General features: G+C 38.4%; 1 protein-coding gene across 1 annotated transcript; it reads right to left on the bottom strand.

Moving 5' to 3' along the window:
- Positions 1 to 16,013: 16,013 nt before the first annotated feature.
- Positions 16,014 to 21,090, bottom strand: smtlb (somatolactin beta). Its single transcript, XM_036523863.1, has 6 exons — positions 21,051 to 21,090; positions 19,758 to 19,814; positions 19,260 to 19,447; positions 18,506 to 18,613; positions 17,392 to 17,571; positions 16,014 to 16,211 (listed from the first exon to the last, which is right to left on the bottom strand). Exons 1-6 carry the CDS (start codon positions 21,088 to 21,090, stop codon positions 16,014 to 16,016), a joined length of 771 nt encoding a protein of 256 aa, XP_036379756.1.
- Positions 21,091 to 23,824: the final 2,734 nt, after the last annotated feature.

The following is a 23,824-nucleotide window of genomic DNA, read 5'->3' as shown; positions in this document are numbered from 1 at the left end:
TCCCAGCAGATCACATCTGCCAGTGTTCCTTCTTTCTCACACAAAGGATTGAACCAGACAGAATCATGGAACGCAGTTGAAACACAACTCAAACCCAGAGTAATGCATTGCAGGAGGTGTAGATTATTGATGCAGCCTTGCATTTGCCAGCAGACATTATATACACGGCAATTAATGCACAGCATCTTTGAAACATTAACATATGTTGTACGTACTGACTCTTCAACAGAAACTTAAATCACGCCATTATATCAGGGCTCAGAATGATAATCTAGCAAACGTGTTTAAGCAGCTGAAAGCCACCAGTACACAATCCCATGCATCACACTTGAAAGCATGCCAGCTGAGATGGAGAACCTGCTCCTTCAGCTATAATAAAACAGACAGCATGATGTAGAGCAGGTTTATGGTGCCATCCACAAAGATCAGGTCATTCAGCAGTACTGTGTGGAAGACAACTTCCAACACATATCAGCAGGCAAGTGGTATGCCAAACACCAAGCAGCAGAAAGACTATCCAAGGGCAAAGTATGATAGAAACAATAAAAGTTGAAAGTTGGTTTTGGTCTTTCTGCATCTGATAAATGGTCAAGTCTTCATTTCAACCATGCATTTGTGTGAATTATTGCAGATAAGATTTGCTTAAATAGGATAATAGAAAATGTTCACTGTGCATGGAAAAATATTACCACTCCACAGAGCCTATTTACAGTGATATTTACAGTAAAAAATGGATGATGTAATTAAACCTGAGGTGTACTGTAAAATTATGGCTTTACTTTTGACACTAAATCTGCAAATGGAGGTACAAGAGAGAAGACACCGACATCATATCCTTGCATGGAGGTGATTCCTGAAACTATGGACAGATTGACCTGTCTAGGAGAGTGTCCTGGACAGCCTCCATGTGTCGTGTCTCTGATCACACCCCCCTGCCCCTGTGTTACATAAGTCAACAAGCTGCCCAAGATGGTCAACTCGGGGATTCCCACACTTAATCTAACCATGGCCCCGTAGGCAGGATCAGGCCGATCTGTTGCCGTTCTGCTGTGTTTCTTCACCCCAGATTGTGCTGGCACTGCAGAATGACATGGCTCATGCTGCTCTGCACTCACACTGAGTCTCCGTCCCTTGTGGCCGGCTTCTTTCAATCCAATCTTTTCTCTCCTCAGGAACAGGAAAACATTTGAGGACTGAGAGCTGGAGATTTGTTAACCAGCTTTGCAGCAGAGGGGCTTTGTGTCCTGAACCACGAAACGCATGATTCTTCAGGGACTCCGGGGGCTGTCAAGGCAGGCGGGACTGCTTGATGCACCACCGCGCCCTAGCCCTGCAATGTTATTCCAATCGGTGTCCGAACGGAACCGAGCTGAGAGCAGATTTCAAAAAGGCACATGCAGTGGCTACTGCTTGTCACTTTTTGATGCATTATCATTTCTTACCTCGGGCTCACAGAATATTCTGAATTTGTCAGTTTTTTTTTTACGATCTACACTAGCATATTTCTTCTCTTCAGTTTCCCACTACTTGGTGGGAATTCTTATGTTTTGTTTAGAGTATCTCACTTGTATTCCATTTCATGCATATTTCACATGGTTATTGTCTGGAATATATGCATACAATTTCATGCACAAATTTTACATTTCCATTATTTTATAACATGTACACTGCATTTGATATTGTATAAAATGTATAAGCATAATTTTCCTTACACCTTGATAACATAATAGACATACATGTACTTTTTCCTATCAAAGATTGAACTCAAAAGATACCTTGAGATTCTGATGATGCATGGCTCTCACTACTGTTCAATTACATATACAGTAGATGTAGAATGTCTACACATGCTTTCAAAATGTCTTGTTTTGGTGTCTGATAAAGCTCAAAGCTGTGTTCTTAGGCTGACGGAATGTGTGAGCTTTGCCCCAAACATATCATTTGGAATTAGGGCCAAGAAGTTCTACCTTAGTCTTGTCAGAGCACAACATCTTTTCCCAAATGGCAACAGGAGATCCAGTGTGTCTTTTTGCATAATTCAGGAGACTGGATGTTCTTCTTTGTTAGAAGTGGCTTCCATCTTGCCCCCCTACCCCACAGCTCAGAATTGTGGAGCACACATGAAATTGTTACTGTGTGCATAGTATGTTACTATGTCCTGCAGCTCTTGTTGAGGTTGACCTCTTGATGGCCTCCCTGACGAATTTCCTCCTTGCACAGTCATCCATCCTGAAGGGATGGCCTGATCTCTCCAAGGTCCTGGTGCCATATTTAATCCATTTCCTGATTATGGTTTTTACTATGTTCCATGATATATTTAATACCCTTGATACCTTTTCATAACCCTCTTCTGATTTGTACCTTTCAACAATTTGATCCCAGAGATCCTTTGGTAGCTCCTTGTTGCCCATTCCTTACACTGGCACGCACTAAGAAACAAGAAAACCGGCAGGAGCAGCTGATTTTATATGGAACTAATCAGAATCACTTCAGCTTGTCGCCGGTGAAGTGGATCACAGGTGAAATGGATTTGTGAATGGTTAGACCTGAGCGCAATTATAACAACCATTAGAAAGGGAGTGTAAACTTATGCAACCAAGGTGTTTTAGTTTAGTCCTATTTTAAAGTAATATTCAGAAATGTATTGTCTTTTCTTTTTACTTTGATGTTGTGTGTTACCCTGTCCAAATGAAAGTACAAAAAAAATCTGATTCAATGGGTTCGTCATTTCAAGCCTCAAGGCAATAAAACCAAGAAATTTTGAAAGGGTGTGTATACTTTCTAGATCCACTGTATATACACACATTTACATACACACACACACACACACACACACACATGCAGGCATGCACACACACACACACGCACACAAAGGGAGCCCTTACATTTACCTTTTCTCAAAATTTTTTTTTCCTTAAGAGTACAGTTGAACCTCAATGACATCTAATGGTAAATAAACATAGTTTTCCAGCTCCATGTGTCTTCTTCCTTACATGCTGTATGATACGAAAGCAGAGCTGCAGTACAATGCTTAAGAAATCCAGTGATAAATCTTGTTAGTCAAATGCCGGAGAGGAGCTTGGGGTATTCTCAAACAGCCACATCTCAGATGGGCCCTCGATCCCTCTTTAATAAAGATTCTCTTGAACCCAGTGATCTGTAAGTCTCTGGGCAATCTCACCCCTGTGGCTTCATTGCTCTCCACTCCATATACCGACCATGTTTTTATGCACGAGTGTGGCCGTGAGGAGCATATTAGATTCGATTAGTTTTTGAATGGAAGCAAAACTGGATTTACCGCACTGGAGAATGAAATCAAATAAGAACAGAACCATGAGGCAAGCTTTATCTGATTGACTGCCTTGTTACATCAGGTGTTTTTTGTTTTGTTTTATGCATGTATGTATGTATTCACCACACTACAAAATGAGTAGTTCTAACAAAAAAACTGCCAAATTCATTATTTTTGACAAGCTACAGAAATTCACATACAGCATTAAATGTTTTCAGCCGAGCTTTCACCAGAATAATCTATGACATATGCTGATCATAGCCCTGGACAGGTTAGCTGCAACTCTCACTGTCTCTCTCTGACAGAGGATGCAAGCCACCTGAAGTCATGGATGAACGAAGAGATGAGGTGGTAATTACAGGAACAGTTGTAATTTTAGTGGGATGAAAGCACCTTGAGAGACTGAAGCTTTGAAATCAAACATATTGATTTTAATAAATATGTTGTGGGTCCTAAATATGCTCTGGGTCACCTAGCATCCCAGGATCTATAACACATGTGCTGTAGTGAGTGGCCTATGCTGGTGAAGGGAAGCCACCTTCAGACGATTCAGTGCGACACAGATCAACACCCAGGATGTTGACTTGAATGTTCACCTTGACTTGTCCCCATTTCACAATCCTTTTTAGAACCCGGAGCTAAACTGTAATACAAGTGCTGATAAAGACGGGGGTATTTTCTTTAGTGCAAATAAAAGAGATAACACGGTGATATGACACCCATAGCTTTTATACGATGACATCATCTGTCATGTTAAGTACCACAGACTCCCCACATGCAGCAGTACGTGACACATGATGCTTCCATAATTTCACAGAGTGTATGTATATCAGTAGATGTAACAGTTCTCCAAGAGTGTGAAGTGTTGGACAGTGAGCCAGAATAGAAAACAATGCTGGTTTTATAAACCCTTCTTTTTCCAGGACTGGAGTGACACTTTCTGCTAAGCATGGCTGACCCCTGCGTGACCCAGCACGGCAAACGAACACAGCGTGAGGCGTGTCACGCATCCTAATGGGGAGAGGGCAGGTTTGATGAGACAGCTCTATAAAAAGAGTAATGTGAAAGAGAAGACAGCCCTCATCTGCATATCAATTATCCTCATTTAAATACAATTGGCACTCAATGATTGCGCTAATAGTTACATCTCCAGGCTGATGAAAGGAGGGGGAGCACAGTGGTGTTCCAGTCTTCAGGCGGTGTTCTAGCTGAGAGACTAGGAAATAGCCAAAGAGACACACACACACGCACACCTGCGCGCGCGCACACACACACACACACACACACACACACACACAACCACTCAAAACATTCTAGATTACACCTTTCCTGGAACAAAGATATATTCCAAAAAGTTAAAATGTCATAACTCCCACAGCGTAACTCCCACATCTCACCAGTGCAAAAGAACATTAAATTTTGTTCTCAAGAGATATTTGTAAAAATTTACTGCTGATGTGCATGGCAACCAGTAAAGGTAGTTCTTACTTTTATCACCCGTCTCCAGATCTTTCAAAGGCTATATATGTAAATGAATGTGCTGTGGGTGTAAATGGTCTGTCTTCTGTAATGGGGTGCATAGGCTCATAGGGCTCTGTAGAGAATCATGAGGAAAATGCATGTTGAACATGCTGTGAATTTCTACCATTTCCATTTGTAATTACATGGAAAGCAGCAGAGGCTAGATGCTTCTCAGTGTCAATTCACACTGACTAATCATGACTTTCCATCTGTCCATAAACAGATAGATGTGTCTTGTGTATTTATAAATGTAAGGCTCTTAAGAGTTGATAATTAATCTCAATTCTCAGAACAGAGCAGAATGTAACATTACACACTAACTGCTGCTGTAGATTGTAGTACAGTTTAAATTATGGCATTAAGTCAAGGCACTTCTGTCACAGGCTTGAACTGAAACTGAAAATGAAGTTCCCCCCTTTGTAGGTATGTGAGAGAATAATTGGTTTTATTTCTGTTATTTAGGGATCCCCTCTCATTTATTAACTGCACTGCTCCAGCTGTTCCATCCCATTCTGTTTGAGGATGAACATGTGACTCCAACTGTTTTTATGGGGTCATGTACAGCACCCCCCTTTGTTCCAACATTTGCATCTTAAGGGAGACAGCAGTTTGCATACTTAGGAAAACCCCTGAAGTACAGATTGTTGGTCGGGTAATGTTGTTTGATGATTTGGACAGTGGGCCATGCATTTACAGAATGATCAACAGCACTTACAAAAACTGTAATACGTGCATTAACTGTGTCCAAAGCACAAAATTTGTTCCAAAAGTGGAAAATCTGGTCATACACAAACATTTTATTGTGTGAAAAGAGTCACAAGAATCTATACATTTTTCAACTGTATTAAATCCAAATTCATACTCAATATATTATGTCCTTCATAGTTTATTTTACGCATTTAGAAACATATTTTGCAAATTTTGCATTGTATGTCTGTTCAGAACTCATTTAAAGCAATCAAAACATATTATTCATTATCCACTATGAATAATTCAATTGGAATTTTAATCTGACAGATTTATAAATTTGATTCAGTTGAGGCAGTAATGGTTCCAGCAATAGCCCAAGGAAAGCACTGATGATCTGATAGGAGTCAGCTGCACACATAAATGTGTACACAGCTTCTGGTTCAACCTATGGATAGCTGTCTGTCTTGTAGCCACCAACCACCGCTTTGCAACCACACTTGTGTTTCTGTCATGATTCAATTGACTGGTTAATGGGTGAGCATTATCTATTAATAGCTAATATCTATTAATACCATCCATATCCATCAGCATACGGTGTTCTCTTTCTCATCACGCAGTGGATCATCCTTCACAATGCTGTTTTCCGGCTCCCATTTTTCACATAAGTTTGTTACGGATTTACACCATGCTCAGGAGACAGAAATGACACATACTGATCTATATCCAGGATGTTTATGATCCTAACAGAATTGGCACAACGGATCTGATTACTCCCTGTAAATGATAGGAAATACACAGGGGACAGCGATTCTAAGAAACAGCAGTGTCCTCCATGCAATCGATTCATGCTCCTCAGCTGTGAAGGCAGAAAATAAGCATGTTCCCTATAAGAGAAAATCAGGAGAGAATTTGATCTGCGTCCAGCTGGAAGTTGTTCCCTCTGCAAAGAAGGTAAGCAATACGGTACACACAAAACTAATGCTGCAGGTGTCCAGATGTGCAATACAGTAATACTCTTCCAAAGTCTTAATGTGCACAAATGTGTAGATTGGAGGTATTTTTTCAATTGCCAAGTTCATTCTTCCTCTTTTTCTTCTTCTTCTTAATAATAATAATAATAACAATAATAATAATAATAATGGAGTATGTCCTACTCATTGTGAAAAGTGCCATGGGGTTATTAAACACTGAACTTGTTTTACACGTGTTTTAATTCATTTATTTGACAGCCTGTCTGAAGCCTGTTACAATGTTGATATGTTTTACAAGGAAATTATTTTTACTATTTATTTTTAACTTGGCCTGATAGATATTGATATTTTGCTACACTGCGTCAATCTTCAGCATGTACAGGCTGTTATAACCTGCTGCCCTGGTTCTAGATTTCTAGTAGTTTCTCCTGTTAATTAACCTTCAACCCTGTATCACATCAACAGCTGTAGGGCAGTCATGCTGAGAAATCTGAAATATATGTGCACATACAGGTGTCACACTCTTATTTACAAACCAGGCAAGTCCTTCAGCTCTCTGCTGTCATTGTCAGGTAGGGGTTATTTTAGTAGTGGAACCTGGATCATTGCCCTCTTGTATCCCTCCCCTACCTTTCTTCAACATTTCACTTGTGTATAACTTGTGCATAGTTTACTGTTGGTTATTGTACCACTAATAGTAGTGCCTCTTGCAACTGTACCAAATATTGAATGAGCCACCGAATGAGCCAATACCATTTGTGAGTTATGAAGAATAAACAAAAAAACAAAAAAATAGCAAATCAAAGACATTGAACTGTACATGATGAGGTCAGCCTGTAGAAAAAGAAGCTAGATTGGTATTGATTGGTTTTCTCTGGTATGAGGAATGACACATGTTCCGTGAAGGTGAACTTTAAAAAAGAGACAGAATCATTTTTCCTTGTTATTCTTTATTCAGATCATATAACAACAACAACAATAACAATAATATTAATAACAACAGGGTGCTCATACACAGTTAGAAACTTAACATTTGATACACTTTTATCATAATTTGTTGCTTTGAAATTGACACTGGGTGTACTGTGCAAAATGTACATATTCACTTAAGGACTTTATAGCATTTATTTTTTATTATATACTTATATTATTTATCATTTTACTTTTATTATTTATTGCAAGTCTCCCAAATACTGCCAGGCTACTTCAACTGGCATTTCATATTAATTTCCACAGGTAATTTCATATTAATTTGTGCATAGAGGCAAATCATATATGACATATGCGCACACATCCATGCACAGAAGCACATACACCCACACATGCACACATGCAAGCACACAGCAGGCACAGTGTTCCTCTGACGTTCCCACATTCTTCTGGTCCTCTGATCTTCACACACCTAAAATGAGAATTTTCTATCCCAGCTGAGCTCTTCTTTATTGGAGACTGCCTATGTCAGGTCACTGAAAACTGTGTCCTTTCACTCTTCCAAAGGTCTCTGGGCTTTTGTCTCACCAGGCCTTTCAATAATACTTGGTCTTCTCAGCACTGGATAAGCTATTACTCAGGCTACTGATACTATCAGTGGTAAGATATTGGATTTTCTTCTTTCCACATCTACTGTTGCTTCTTATTGTTCAAAAAAAATGCAATAGGAATGGTCCTTCCCCTCCCTGTGTGTCTGTGTGCGTGTTGAGAAATAGTGTATTAATATGTGGTCTGCTGCATTAAAGGACAGGAGCTCTGTACATACAATGAGTATTATTTGAATTTATGAATGCTGAGTGTTAGCAATAACATATAACATCTGCACATTACTGACTACGGACAGGCTGGCTACCTGTCCAGATAACCTGTGCTTGTTGAGTGTGTGTCATAACCGGTGGATCGGTGTGGTGGCTCAGTGTCTTTACCTGTCGGCAGGTCCATGTCGTCGGCAAGGAGGCGGTAGTCCCTAGAGGAGAGAGGGACAGGGAGGGGGAGAGCTGTGGGAGTGGTGGAGGAGCTGCAGGCCATGATGTTGGCTTCGGGACTATTTATTTAATTTTTAATGGTGTTCTCTTCCTGATCGACTGCTTCCCAGGACAGTTGCCAAGGGTGTGTCAGGTTGAGTGAGGTGGTTGTATAACACCAGTGAGCTCCAGAACAGTCATTTTTACAATCGACAGACTGTTCAATAAAGATTGATACATTTTTAACTTATCTCTGTGTCTGTGAATTGCTTGGTGGGCAGTAGGTGGATACCTGTACAGGGGGCAGTCAGGGTGGCCAATGTGGCATCTCACAGCTCCTGACAGTTTGCATAGTAGCAGGACACCAAGACACAGACTGAATAAAGGAACAAACAACATCAACACATACTGTTTAGCAATGCGTCAGCCCCTGTATGTGAAGCCACCTCTGTCCTTGAGAAGGCTATCCCTGTCCATCATTAATTGTCTCCTGTTGTAAGTACTTTCATGCTACTTCCTGTTTGTTTAATGAATGCTGAGCTAGCTTTATCTCACATCACCTTCATGAGGTCTCTACAAACAGTATATCAACCCTAGTCATATTTAGCTAGCTAGCTTGCAACACAGCTGAATAAGTACATTATCTCAAATGGTCTGACTGAGATGAACTAGCAATCTAAATCAGCAACAATAGCATCCACCCACAAAAATCCACCAGCTGTCTATGCAGTCAGCTTCAAGAGGATGCACACAGACTTCTCAGCTTTAATCAGCATTACTTTTAAAATAAATCACTTACATGGACTTGTATGACCCTGTAAAGAACATTGAACAACGATACACCTTTTTGGAGATTATTTCAGAATGAGTGAAAGCAGTCAACATTTAGACCTTACAGCTCTGCAGTGTTTTCTTAACTTTAATTGATTGGTATAAAATGGCTGCAATACCTGTCACAGTCAAGTGGGTCAAACAGATAGAGGAAGAAAAAAAACTCTCTTTCTTAGATTAAAGTAAAAAAAAAAAAAAGATTTGAATTGGACCGTGAATACACAAAACAACTGCTACATGTACATTATTGGCTTTGACACTTTATAATGCTGTTGTTTCAGTCTTTGTGGTTTGAATACCAGAAGTCCTTATTCATCCCTGTTTTTGGCATTATTTTACACCTATCTAATTCTATCTATTGCATGCTCTTGGCAACTGGATAACTGCTAACACCTGCCAACTGGCATTAAGCTCAAATTCTGTTCTGCACTGTTCTATGCCAGCTCATTCCATCTCGAGTTTTGGGTCCAAGTGATTCTTAATCATTTAAGTGACTGTAGATATTCCTTTGAGGTGCCTGTTTGATCAATGCATTAATAATTGTACAGATGGAATTCATAAAACAACAAAAATGGACTGGCCCATGCCTTTTATATGCTATTAACTACATGCAACACTGTTAAACTCAAAAGGTCACAATTTGCTTTGAACTTCAGACATGCCAACCTTTAGCAAAAAACAAACAAAAAAAAAAAAAACAGTGAGTTAGGGATAATTCAGCAAATTTTAATTGATTGAAATATATTATGGTAAGTAAAATGTCAGCAGAGCGAGGCTGCATCAATATTTAGAGAGTGTCATTTACAGTTGCCACTAGAAGCACAATACTATCATTATTTCATACTATTATCATTTTGTCATGTCTGTCTACTACCTATCTCTCTCTGTCTCTCTCTCTCTCTCTATAAATATATATATATATATATATATATATATATAATATATATACTGGAGCAACTGGAGCAATTATAAAGCAATTATATATAAGCAATTATAAAATTATCAGGGGTTTGCTTCCAGTACGTTGTTTCTGCTCTGTACATTCAATGACCGTCTCCTGCACTTTTTAGTGAAATAACTGTGCAGTATTTACATAACATTCCTTCTAGCTCCTGTTTTTAATAACACATTTAATTTAATTGCAAGCATGGCTAATTTACAGTTCATAATGCAAAGCAGATGTTGTGATAGAGTGCATGTACAAGCAAACCGCTTAACTGGTTGTGTTAAGTTGAAAGAATATGAATAAACTCTAACAAGCTACAATAGTGACCCACTTTTCTTCCTGCAAACATCTGTTTAATGAGTTTTTAAAATGATTTCTCCATTAGCTCTACTTCATATGGTACATCGTTAGCAACAGTACTTGAGCAGGGAGCTTACTCTTTTGATCTCAACTCATTTTAGTTCAACAAATATTTTTTTTACACTGTAATGGAATAAATTAAGATCACGTCTGTCATCAAGGCACAATGCATTCTCTAATTCATGCTGATGGAAGAGTGAAAATGTAAATTAAATGTATACTATACCATTATGAGTACTGTAGTGTGTGCGGCCCGGACATGACAGAGAGTCAGGGACAGGGGATTGCAGGCTAACTGTGGGTTGTGTGGGTCTATGAAAAAAAAAATAAAGTTACATATGGTTTTCTAACAGTTGAGGAAATTTTTTTTGGGTAAAAAGAAATAGCTCTGCTGCTAGAATGGCATAGCAGATCTGTTCTCATACATGAGGCACCAACTGACAAAATATCAAAATGTTACAACACTTTTATTAGATTAGATACCCCACCTTAACTGTTCAGTAGTGACCATGCACTCGTTGAGATAAGGAAAAGAAATCCCATAATTTGTGTGCTGCCCCACCTACCCCTTTCCTTGGCATCCTCACTGCAGGGGGACAGAGGGGCACTCAACTACTAAACTGCACCAAACTGGTGTATGCTAGAACAATAGCTAAGAATGCTATAATGCATACGCACACATGCACGGGAAAACATTCACTATGTCATGCAATCAAAAAGATAAAATATCACTCAATTTTTTGGAAATTCACAGCACTGCAAATACAATGATAAAAATTAAAGTTTGATTGAATGGCAAATTTCAAGAGCTGTGGCATAGGCATCTGTGATGCTACACGCAACCCCTAACCAGACATTACATAACAGAAAAAAATACATTAATTAAAACAATACAGAGGTCACAGAGATACAGAGATGGTCTTGTGTCTTGTGTGTCTTGTAACACTGCAAAATTAATTCTGCTGTCTGTATAAATTAATATAAGATATAAAAATCTTCATTGGTCAACTAAAATGCTACTGAAAAGCTGACAGCCGTGCACAGAATGAATTCGGGTTAAGGTGGATTGCCACATGCTTGTAACGGAGTTTCTAACCCACTTCCACTGTCCCGGCTCTCTATGTGTTGCTGTAAATGTGACAGCTGCATTCCCTTCTGCAGTTTTCCAGCTGGGTATTTCAAGCACTTGGTGTAGTCAGTTGACATTATTTCCAAAATATCTGTCAGTTCTTCTCTTTTCGAGGTCAGATCGACTGTACCCGTATTCTGTTGCGCACACCATTGGTCAACAGTGTCATTTGTATCAACTGTCAGTGTGTCCATTCACTCAACATCCAGTTAGTTTGCAATGCCATCTGTGTCATTACGAACGTATACGCTAAGAATCCTAGAGTCCTTCATCCATGTCACTTCATGACAGCGATCTCCGAATAATTGGTTCTTGGGTAATTGAGAAATGCTGAAAACATGTTACTGTGTCTAACTTTTCTAAGTATAGCTCCTATGCTTAAATTGTTGTTCCTATTCTTGTGAATGAGAAACAAATGACTAAATGAAAAATACCTACATTACTAACTAAAAAAAGAAAACAATAAACCCCTCAAATTGCTTAAATGGAGATTAGTTTAGAAATGTTTTGTTTCTTGCTATAATAAGAAAGTAATTAAGTTCATGGACAATCAAGCATGTTTATAAATCTCTTTGGGAGAACATATCTATTATAAAACAAACAGGTTTGGAGCTGACAATCAGTTGCAAGAAAATGTGTTCCTCCCCTTACCTTTAGAATATTCATAACTTGCTTATCTGACATCGTAATTCATTCCCCAGGTGTAAAAAACAAAAAAGTCATTGTCTCAATGCTAATTGTCTCTGTCAGATGGCATGAATTGACATTTGCATATGGCTATCTGTCTTAGAATTTGCAGAACTCATACGTCAAATTATGCATTTCATTGCTTCGACTCAGGAATAGTTTCTTAATTATTATTAATAATAATGAGTATTAATGCACTCATATGAAAATTGGTCTATGACACTATTACATTTAAAGCAAGCTATCAGTGGTTTTGACTTAAAAACTGTCACCATTTTAGGAGTTACTGAGAAGAGAAGAGATGCTATTTAATACAGCATGTGGAAAGGACATACATTGACCATAGCAACCAGTAACTACTTATTGTAGAGTGACATACTGAACATGAACTACTTCTTTCTGTGAGCACTTAGCACATTCATCTGTTGGGAAACAACACTCAGTGCTGCCATGCCATGCCATGCATTGGGGCAAACATACTTTGAAAGGCGATGTGGCTACATCCTGATTGGTCACTGCACTGTGACACTTCCCTCACACCTTCAACTCATTTAAACATTCTTCTGTACCCGCACTACTACCTGTGCTTCATTTCATACTGGAGAAAATATCACAACTACACTAGCCCACCTCTTTAAACCTATGATATTGTATTATGTAAATTAAATAAAATGACATGAAAATGACACGCATTTCAACATTTCATGTACTGATTACTGTACTGGGCAGGTTTGGACTTCATGATTTTCAGTGTATAATCACTTAGATTCCAGTTCCTCCTCTTAAAAAATATCTGAACTAGTACATCAATTGAGTTAGAAGTGTTTTTGTGTTTTTCAACAGAGGTGCCTTAGTTGTAATTTCTCAGCTCAGAATGACCTTTAGTAGCTTCATTCCAGACCTCCTACACCTCTCAAGTAAAAGCAGCCACCTATGTAATAGTCTAATTTTATCAACATATGCATTGGAGTGTAATTGCAAATTGCTAATCATTTGGTAAAATTCGTATTATTAACATTTGCTCATTAAAATGCATGTCCAGAGTTGGGAGGGTTACTTTGAACATGTCATATCTTAAAGTTTATTTATTTATATTGTCTTTTCACACAGGGACACCCACCCACACACACGCGTGCACGCACACACACACACACACACACACACACACAAATACATAGAATACTGACAGACAAGCTCAAGCGTAAGGCTGAAAAAATATCCTTCACTAGCTGACAAACGGTCATGTCCTCAACTGCTTTTAATGGTAATTTGTGTCCATTATAGATAGATATATTATCCATAAATTATGTTAAGGTGATAATATTACCTATGGAAAAGCTCCCCACCTCCCCCTCCCCCCAAATCATAATAGGATTCCTGCTGGACTGTAGATTAGTTTGCAATTTTTGTGCCAAGAGTGGAGGTGGTTCTGTAAGGTAACTTCCCCCGAATCTGACAGTAAATCTCTGGAGAGCACGCAGGAGCAGTGAAGGCCCGGTGATGTCCTCATGAAAGAATTATTGGCAATATTATTACAAGAAGTGAAAGGAAAACTAAAGCACTCTGGAGCAGCAGGTTTTGTGAGAGCCAATAATTAAACCAGCAATGTTACCCACCAGATCTAAGGCACACAGACAAAGGATGCTGGCAGCTCATTGGAAAATCTGTATCAATTTGAGTAAGGCCTCTTCACTCAAAAGAAAAAAAAAAAGAAAACAAAAAAAAGTAAGGAGGAAAGAGGTCAAGATTTAAAAGCGTTTATTATATGGAAAAAATCTAATACATATCAATATGTAATGAAACCCACACACCGGCTTGACTTTGAATTTATCAGGTGACAGGCTGACTAAGAACATCAATAAATACAATACTTAATTAACTAAAAAGAGTAACATATCTTGAAGATATTCAATTAAAGTTAAAATTCAAAGTAATATAACATAACTAATTAAACCGAATTCTACATATACCATTTGAAGAAATGAAATTTCTTCCATTTGTGTACCTTGTAACCAATGAGCTCCCTGAATATGGATCCAGTTGGTGATATCATACTTCTTAAGAGGAAAAGGAAATGTGTCCTTGCTTTTTTTCTCTCTTAGGATTCTAGAACAAACTCATCTGAGGTAGATGCTACACATTGGTTATGGTGGTGGTGCCCTCTTTGTTGTAAACTGCTGTGAAATCCTTGAAAAGGAAGAATGATGGTTTTACAGTTGGATTCATCTTTTGTGTCTGAATTCACAGGTCTACAGAATTCATAGGTAAAGAAATTATTGAAGTTATTCAATGCTGATAGATGATGGACAATGAATGTGTAGCCTCTTAAAATGCAGTCATGCTTTTACAAAAAATCCATTTTAGTTAATGACAGTTATGATTAAGGACAATGTTAGCAATGACTGGTATACTAAAAAACGACCTCTCAGAATTTCTGTAGATATGATTGTATGTTCTGCATAAATAAAATCAGAGAGGAATGCAGTGTCTAATTTAGCACAGAGGAAATAAATTAAAAAAAGACCACTGCTCCCTCAGTTAATTAAAAGCAACCTGCAAATGTAGTTGTGATCCATAAAACATACAGTATATTATACATTACAGACCTGTACTTTGTATTTATATTTGCCTGATGAATATTGTTGAGCCCATGGGCTCAAAAATGGATTCCAATGAATGCTAACTCCCATGTTTTAAGTATTTGTGTCTTTACTGATTGCCTTATTAATACATAGAATATGAACACAGTATAGATTGCCAGGGAAGTTCTAAGATGAACACATATTAACTGTAAAAAAACGCTCTTAATCCATCTGGAGGTAGGTAGTCATCTCAGGATTCTGAGATTACATGATTTGGTGTGTTACACAATGCCTTCTTTGGTTTATATATTTTAAGATTATGAAATGACCTTGGACATTTCAACATATCTAAACTCAGTATTACAATGAACTTGAATAACATGGCCAAACACTAAAAAATACCAATCAAAGTAGACTGAATAATCATTGAATGCTACTTGACACCATACCATTGCAGGAATAATCAATAAGAATTTTTTTAAGCAAATCTTTGGCAAAAAACAATTTTTTTACAAGGGAATGCACACAAAGAATAAAAATATGTCATCTTCTTGGGCGGCTTACTGCTCAGCAGGGCATCGCAATACATGTAGAGAATAGCTTACATCTATACCTACCTTTTATATCTATACAACACATTTGCAGTTCTGGAAATCTGGAATTAATCTGGAAATCAGAAATTAATCATGTGATGACAACAAACCCCTTTACGGATTAAGGTCAGTCTTATCAACTTAACCACAGGGTGTTTTCATGTGCAAACAATTCCTATTATCTTTAGTCTACCGCAATGATAGGAGTTTGTGGCTGCATTCATAATATATATCTGCTTCTGAAATTTTTGCATCCTTTTCAGTAGCAGTCATGTGACCCATATTGTATATCAGTAAAGGCTAAATGCAATTATATATCACATGAATGTGACGTGGCCATGCATGCAAAAGGGAAGGCATCTATAGGAGTTTTTGCAGTGGGAGATGAGACAAACGCTACTTTGGTGTCTGTTCCAAGAATAAAGTGGCAGAGGAAAGGGGAGGAAGGCTGTACAGCTACAAAAGGAAACAGCTAAGTCTGTCCGTCTGGCGACACTTTAGCAGCTTGAGGAAGGTCTCCACCTTGTGAGCATCTTTCTTGAAGCAGGTGAGCAGGGCATAGTCTGTCAGCACTGACTCCATCATATCGGGCTGCTCGACATGGTATGCCAGGCTTTGGTTGGGCTCAGATATCAGAATACCTTCATCAAGCATCTGAAAGAGGAGGTGGTTAGGGGAAGAGGGGAGAACAGGGGATTATTTAAGGATTAAAAAACTAAATTCAGGGTCAAATAATCCATGCACAACCTGATAAAAATAAAGACCATAGAGAGATATATGCAGGGTGTACACATAACTTAGTGACTCTCCCCCTGTATGCTACTCTCACAATTGAAATTCACTGTAAACCAGAACTGATCAAGTATATTGTGTTTGTGCTCAACACAGGCTATAGAACATCTTTTGCAAAATATTTTCCCAATTCCTTAAGCAAAGGCATTTGACAGTTGTGTTTTGGCACTGAAGCTATGTATTGTCCTCTGATCAACTATGTACAGTGAATTTCCTGTCAATGAAAGATGAATGTATTCATAATTGATTAACAATGCTTTAATTTGTTTAGCATCCATTTAACATAGGCTGACTGGAACACAACTTCCACTAGTCTGTTACTTAATGACTTGGGCAAGGACAAGACAGTCCAACCACTATATGCGTTTTTAAGTATGTGTGCCAAAGAAGAGTGTTTTCATATACGTGGTTTTTAATACTATTTTCAGTCACTCAGAAAGGGTGTCTGGAGAGAAACTGAAGGAAGCTACATGTGGCAGGAATGAACCACAGTTAACTCCTCCTCGAAACGCCTTTAATTTATGACCAAAGTGACTTGTTATCCTTTGCAATAAAGCAAAACGATCTTCTTTTCATAAAGTACTGGGGAACAGTCACAGCTGACATATTTCTTTGAAGCAATGAAAAATGCAAAAACCAGCGTTGGATCACAGAATCACATCATGCACACACTTGAGTATTAAAGAACAGCTAGCCAATCACAAGCCTAATGGATGCAGTGATTTGTTGGATAATGACAAAGGCATCATTAGTCATGGCAGGTGCCCATGTAAAGAACAATCATGTTTCAAGTGACTCTGATGTTTTTTACATGCTTTCGCTTTGCATAGACAACGCATTGATTGCTTGCTTTAATGCCCTCTAATTAAAAACTTTCTGTCAGTGTGAAAATATGTGGATTAATCAACTGAGAGTTAATTTTCATAAAAAATGGTTGTGCTCCAGTGATATTTTGTGGGTTTCATTGCTTTAAAGTTGCCACAGGTTGAGAGGGCAGTGGAGACAAGATGATTGTGTGGGACAGTTATACATCTTGACATACCTTCCTGATCAGGACCACCACCCCTTGCTCCAGATTTATCAGCTTGTTCGACACCCATTTGGTCTTGTTGAGCAGGGTGTCGGGAGCATTATCATAGCGATCCAGTGTGGTCTGCAGGTTGTTCAGTGGCTCAATCCAGGACTGGATCAAGATCAGGGCTGAATGAAGGAGCCACTTGTCCTGCAAGGAGCACAAGAAACCTCTGATTAAAAGGGGAAGAAACTCCCAGGGGGTTTGGAAAGATGGTGCTAATCTCACTGAGTGATTTGAAAAAGTCATCTCCAAAGGTAAACTTGATTACCAAGTTATTGGGTAGCCTCTTTAATTTATAACTAAATGTTTTTATAATGGCACTTATGCTTTCCCATGCTAACAACTGCAACTCGTCCTTTATGAGTCAACAAATACATTTTTGTCAAGCCTATGCTATATCCATTTTATTGGTCTTAAGCAGCTGCTGCAATAATTCCTCTGAGATCAAGTTTAGTATATTAATTCTGAAGCAATCTCCTCGGCCTATTAACCTAGTAGTAGCTTCTTAAAAGACTACAAAAAATGTAATCATGTTGTAACGGAAAGAATACAATCTTGGTGATGATTGGAATGAACTATAATGATGGAGATAATCCCTGAAGTTAAAGAGCAATATGTTCCACTCATGATTCTATTGAATGAGTAGTTGTGTCTAATTCCTTTTATTGTACTGTATCTTGGTTTGTACTGATTGGATTGTCAAAGCGCATACAGTTGCACAAACAGAAATATAGTAGGGGACAATACACTGCAATGAAATTATGAAATCACTTCAGCTGAAGTCATAGGATTGATCATATATATATATAATACATTCGCAACCATGCATGAAATTATAATTTTACATTTTACATCAATATGCTACATAAAATTCTTTCACATGCCAACTAAAATATTGTCTCTGAAGCATGCAACTAAAATGCAATATGCATGATCAAACAACAGCGATTCCAAAGCATTGGCCAATATGAAGACAAAACACATTTTGAGACACGGAGACTAATTTCAGCACAGAAAAAGCATTTTAAGATCAATGCCAAGAAGCCAAGACCAAGACGGAGACACACTCTGTGAATCTTACCGAGTTCTGCTGGATTTCACTCTTGGATCCAGGGATAGATTTGGTGGTGCAGACATTTCCTCCCCGGTTCATCTGGGACCGGATTGTATAGGGGATGAACATATCCTCCTGTCAATATCCAGAAACAAACACTGAGTCATGCTCAGCTAATCCATGATTACGGCCACCCTCAACTGAAGATTGTAAGGAAAAGATTGTATCCCAATATCTGTTCATCCATACTCTTCATGCTTTCTCTAGAATAAGGAAATACACTCCCAAATAAGAGCTGTCCTAGTTTTTTCTTTCTTTGGATTGATAATGGCAAACCTAGTTGACTCTCATCCAATGATCTATCTATGTATGTTTTCTTAAATACAGGTCTGGTTTAAAGGCAAGAGCAGGCAATTTTCCTGATCAACACCAAAAAAACATTAATGTTAGAGAGGAGAAGGATTTGTCTCTACATCACAGAGAACCACAAATCTTTTCTACTTTATTGCTTGTGAAAAGGACCACTTTTCTGGCAGGTCTAAAAGCTTCAATTTAACATTTTATTTGGGCATTACAAATTTCGCTTTATAAATTATAAATTTCATCTGAATAATCACAGAATTATTATCTCATTAATTTGTAAATTGCCATCTCAGTCATGTATTGCAGTCAAACTTGAAAGAGACACTGATACACAAAAAGAAAATGTAATTAAAACATGCAGATTTTTAAAGAATTTAATTTTCTCCTCTTTGTCTATAATTTCTGTGAATGTACTCACAAAGAGTGTGCAGGACTCTTCAGAGACACGGTAGATAAGCTCAGCATGCTGGATGATCCGGTCCAATAGCTTGTCCAGGGAGATAGAAGGGCACCGCATATTGGTGTCCTGCCTGTCCCTACAGTCTGTAGGGTACCCTAAGGTCTCCTGACAGGACCACAGCAGCAGCCATATACAACCTTGTCGTACTTCAAAACACACACACACACACACACACACACACACACACATACAGGAGTCAGCTACCACAGATTTTCACTTCCCTTTCAAGTTGACTAACAGGAATTTACTAAATTATCAAAGATTGGCTATTCATATCTGTATCCTATGATGAATGATGATTGAATGTAATGAGTGAATGAAGGATATTAGTTGAATATATTACCCTCTTAGTAAAACTGAGTAAATCTGAGTAATCTATGGCGAGAAAAATTTTATGAAGCTCCAATGTAGATTTAGGGCTCTCATTCTGACCAGTGGTAAAAGAAATACATTTACCCTTGTTCATTCTGTTGGAAGTGATGACAGCCTTATCTGAAACTTCTACCTGCCTTACTTTTCAGCAGATTGTCGTTTATATACAAAGCACTCCAAAGGTTATGAATGAACCATTCTGCATTTTAAAGGTATAACATAGGGAAAGGTAAGGTGATATGTGCACACCCAATGTTTCCTTCTGATTTTATGCATCATCTTCAGCTTGGGAAAAAATGAAAGGTGGCCAAATGTGCAAGAAAATGTGACAACATCCCTTTGACGTAATGGTTCATGTACTTCTGCCTTGTTTTGATAACAGTGTGATCCCAAATTATTCATTTTCTAATATCATCCTCTGTCTTATGTTAAAAATCAAAAGAAAACACCAGAAAATACCAAGATGGCATACAATTGACAACATTTCCGTTTCTTTTTTGCTGCCTTGATTATTTCACCTTTTCTTGTACATGGTTAACTTGAAAAATCATCCTTAGAAGAAGAGACTATTTAATTCATGTCAAATCAATGCATTTTTAACCTACATTTTAAACCTGGACTTAAATATTTTAGTCCCTCATTGTCTGCAGAAGAGCCTCAGTTTGGTAAAATCAGATGAGTACTGTCATTTTTTCTGCAGTGGGGAAGAAGGTATGTTTATGTTTCATAATCCTCAGTAGTTTACAGTACCATATTCATCATGCAATTAGGAGGCCTACTGCACCCAAATTCAGTTTTGTGGTGGCAACACATCCAGGCCAATAATAAATGACAACACATTCGATAACTGTGATGAGCTCTTTGGATGTTGCAAATTACATTCTATTTCATAAAATGAATGCATTTCATATGTGCATTTTTACATAATATAAATGCAGTTATAAAGGTGAGGGTGCTGGATAAAAGACTGTAACTCTTGATACATCATAACCCAATAACTTTCCACAATTCCCATTAAAACCTCCTCCATTTGAGTATTTACATTACATTACATAATTGCCATTTAGCAGACTCTCTTATCCAGAGTGATTTACATAGGGTACACCTTTTTGCATGTTACCCATTTAAACAGATGGATATTTACTGTGGCAATTCTGGATTAAGTACCTTGCCCAAGGGTACTATAGCTGTGCTAGCAGAGAATCAAACTGGCAACCTTTTGGTTACCTGTCATTTGACAGCTCTCTTCTTCCCGTCCTCCTCAACAGTTCTTATTTGATGAAAAAGGGCAATGAAAGCATCAACAACCAGTAATTGTAACCGGCCAGAAGTAGGTTTTGCCTTCCCAGCCACTGTTGTGCCTTCCCAGCCACTTACCTTCTGGCCGGCACCCAATTGGCTGATTGGACGGCAGCATATTTAAAATCTCTAAGGTAATGCCCCTAGGCAGTACACTGGTTCCCGGTTTGTTCATTGGCCCTCGCTGGAGACTGCTCTACAGGGTGTTTGTAGGAAATTATTGTAGCTTACAGGTAGGGAGCACGATGCCCTTTTTCTTAAGTTAAATTCATGTAGTTTACAACCCGCAAGGTCAGAGAAGTGTTAAGAACTCATTGTAACCATGATTGTGTTTGTATTTGCAGGAGTTTGCTGCTGCTATTTTGCCTTGTGCTAACTGCTTTGACTTCGCATACTTTGCTGTTGTTTTGCCTGGCTTAGCTCATCTTTGCGCTTTGTCCTACCTGTTTTGCCTTGCACAACCTGTTTTAGCTTGTTTTGTTTTGTAGGTTTGTTTGGCTTTTTGTTTTGTTCAGCTTGTGTACTATTGTGGAACTGATTTTGCTGTTTGGTTGGTTTTCTCCTTATACTGCATGGGGTGTCTAACACGTCTTAGCTGTAACGTGCACTTGGAGCATGGACATGTGCGAATTGGTGAGTCAGCCCTTCCTCCCCCATTCCAGGTAACCACCCCATATGGTTGGCATATCCTCTCTGTATTATATTCTCCTGTTGACAGTCAGTACCCCACCCTATTCTATTTTTAGCCCGGTTTTTAATTCAGCTTTTAATGACTTATGCTTGGCTTATTTAAATAAAGAGAATGTTTTTAATGTATTGTCCACTTTCTAGATGTCTCATTAATATTTATCAATAAAATTGCCCATCCAACACAGCTACATGTCTCTGTCATTTATTACAAAGCTTACCTGTATACTGGGGAACCTCTTTCAGCCGGTGACTGGGTTGGCTGGATCGGATTCTTAAGGTGCAAGTCCTTAGGTGGGGTAGTCTGGAAATCACTAACAATCTGGATGTTGCAGGCACAAACATCCGCTCTGAGACACTAGGCCGCAACATAATCTTTCCAGACCCCTTTCCGAAGACCCCCTTTGGTTTCAATGGACACACGAGTTTACCATCAACCTAAAGCAACTTAAATCAGATCCAGAAACTTGTTAATCCACTTAGGTCACTCTTTTCAGGACTGATTTATCTAGTTTGGAATTATGCGCTGTGGTTGATATTTGAAACAAAAAAAACAGGTGGGCAAGAATGACACTAAAGCTCAGATGTTAGGTCTAGGGTGCTGTGAAACAAAGAGGGACTTTGTGTATGTGTGTTTTCTATTGCTTAAATTTTTCAAAGCAGAGAATGCAGCTGTTGTGTCCTAGTACAGTGTAACTAAATCTGACCCTCATGGGTGGAAGTGGGATGTGCAGGGTAAAGTAAAGGGCTCGGTGGGGGGGCTAAATTCCTCTCAGTGTGATGTGACTTAATGAGCCTGCTGCTGTGGAGCAGATGGGGAAATCCTTTATCCTTTGGTTTTCCAAAACTGAGACTGAAGTGAAAATAATAAGGTGCCTTTCCCTCCCTCTACAGCCTGAAAGAAGTGGTATGGAGGTGTTGCTAAAGTGAGACATGTTTTGGAGATGAAAGTCAGAGCAGGGATCCATCCTGGCTGACGAGGAGAAAAGGCAGGTGGCAGCCAGCCGGTGTCACTTATTCACACTCCTGCAACACCATCCAGTGTGCTGACCTGCCAACAAAGATGAGCAGCACCATTAAATTGAAGTCCTCCCATCTCTACCCAGTGTTTTAGGTCTGTGACAAGAATGTCATTCTTTTCCATCTGACATTTGCTTTCCTTCTGAGATACATCAATGGCAGTGAGAACGTGGGGAAGGAAAGTGACACTCTGGAATTTCTCACCATGTGAAATTGGGGAAATGGAAAGGAGAACACACACACACACACACACACACACACACACACACACACACACACACAGAGAGAGAGAGAGAAAGAAAGGCAAAAATCAAGCAAAAAACACACCACAAAGAACTCAATACAAGGAAAGCCAAATGTTTTTGCCATACAAAGGCCTCTGCTTTCATAATACTGTGTTTCAGTGTTCTGGAAGTGATGCCAAACATAACAAATTACAGTTCTGTGCAGTTCAGATTTATGCCATTCAGCCTTATTCAAGACCACCCCCAAGAAAAAGCTCACTATATCTCAGTGTATTACACAAATACAGAAGGTGGAAGATTGATAACTTTAGAAAATTTATTTCCACGGAGTGCTAGTGGAAAATTACCATGGAAATACTCAGCCTATGTAGTATGGTCCAGCACACAGATTTATGGAGACTTACAAGTGACTTTGATATTCCAAATATTATTCATGCCTATAAATCATCATAATTATTCTGCTAATCTTGAGGAAAAGTATTTTATGAGTGATATTGCTGGTAACTCAGAACTCAGTAGACATTATGGCTTGGGGTGTTCTGTGTTACTATCTTGTTGATTTATGTGGCAGATAAAACAGTGAAAATGTGGAATGTGGTTTTTAATGAGAATTTTAATAAACCTAAAAGACAAATTATGTTTTTAATTGTTATATCCACAGGCCTCAAGCATCAATGTTGTGATGCATTTTTGTAATCATGCATGTATTTATGTCTGTTGAAATTGAGACTGTGTATTTCTTTTAACATAAAGACCAAATAATCTTTTCCTTCTTGTTGTTTGCCATTCTGTGTGAATTAAAAGCAAATTTTGGCAAACTGAGATGAATGAAAGAACACAAAGTTGTGCAGATATTATGGATATTATATTATATTATTGTATTATTATATTATATTATTA

The sequence above is a fragment of the Megalops cyprinoides genome, chromosome 3, assembly GCF_013368585.1.
Source record: "Megalops cyprinoides isolate fMegCyp1 chromosome 3, fMegCyp1.pri, whole genome shotgun sequence".
Taxonomy (NCBI): Eukaryota; Metazoa; Chordata; class Actinopteri; order Elopiformes; family Megalopidae; genus Megalops; species Megalops cyprinoides.
The sequence above is the reverse complement of the archived record's forward strand: the minus strand, read 5'-3'. Positions and strand labels throughout refer to the sequence as shown.

Excerpts from the sequence above, each read along its gene's own strand:
- smtlb (XM_036523863.1), bottom strand. The coding sequence starts at position 21,090 with ATGCTGCCGTCCAATCAGCCAATTGGGTGCCGGCCAGAAG. Across the intron at positions 17,572-18,505 it reads GTGAAATCCAGCAGAACTCG|GACAAGTGGCTCCTTCATTC; the intron begins GTAAGATTCACA and ends TGCTCCTTGCAG. Across the intron at positions 16,212-17,391 it reads TGGTGGTCCTGATCAGGAAG|ATGCTTGATGAAGGTATTCT; the intron begins GTATGTCAAGAT and ends CTCCTCTTTCAG.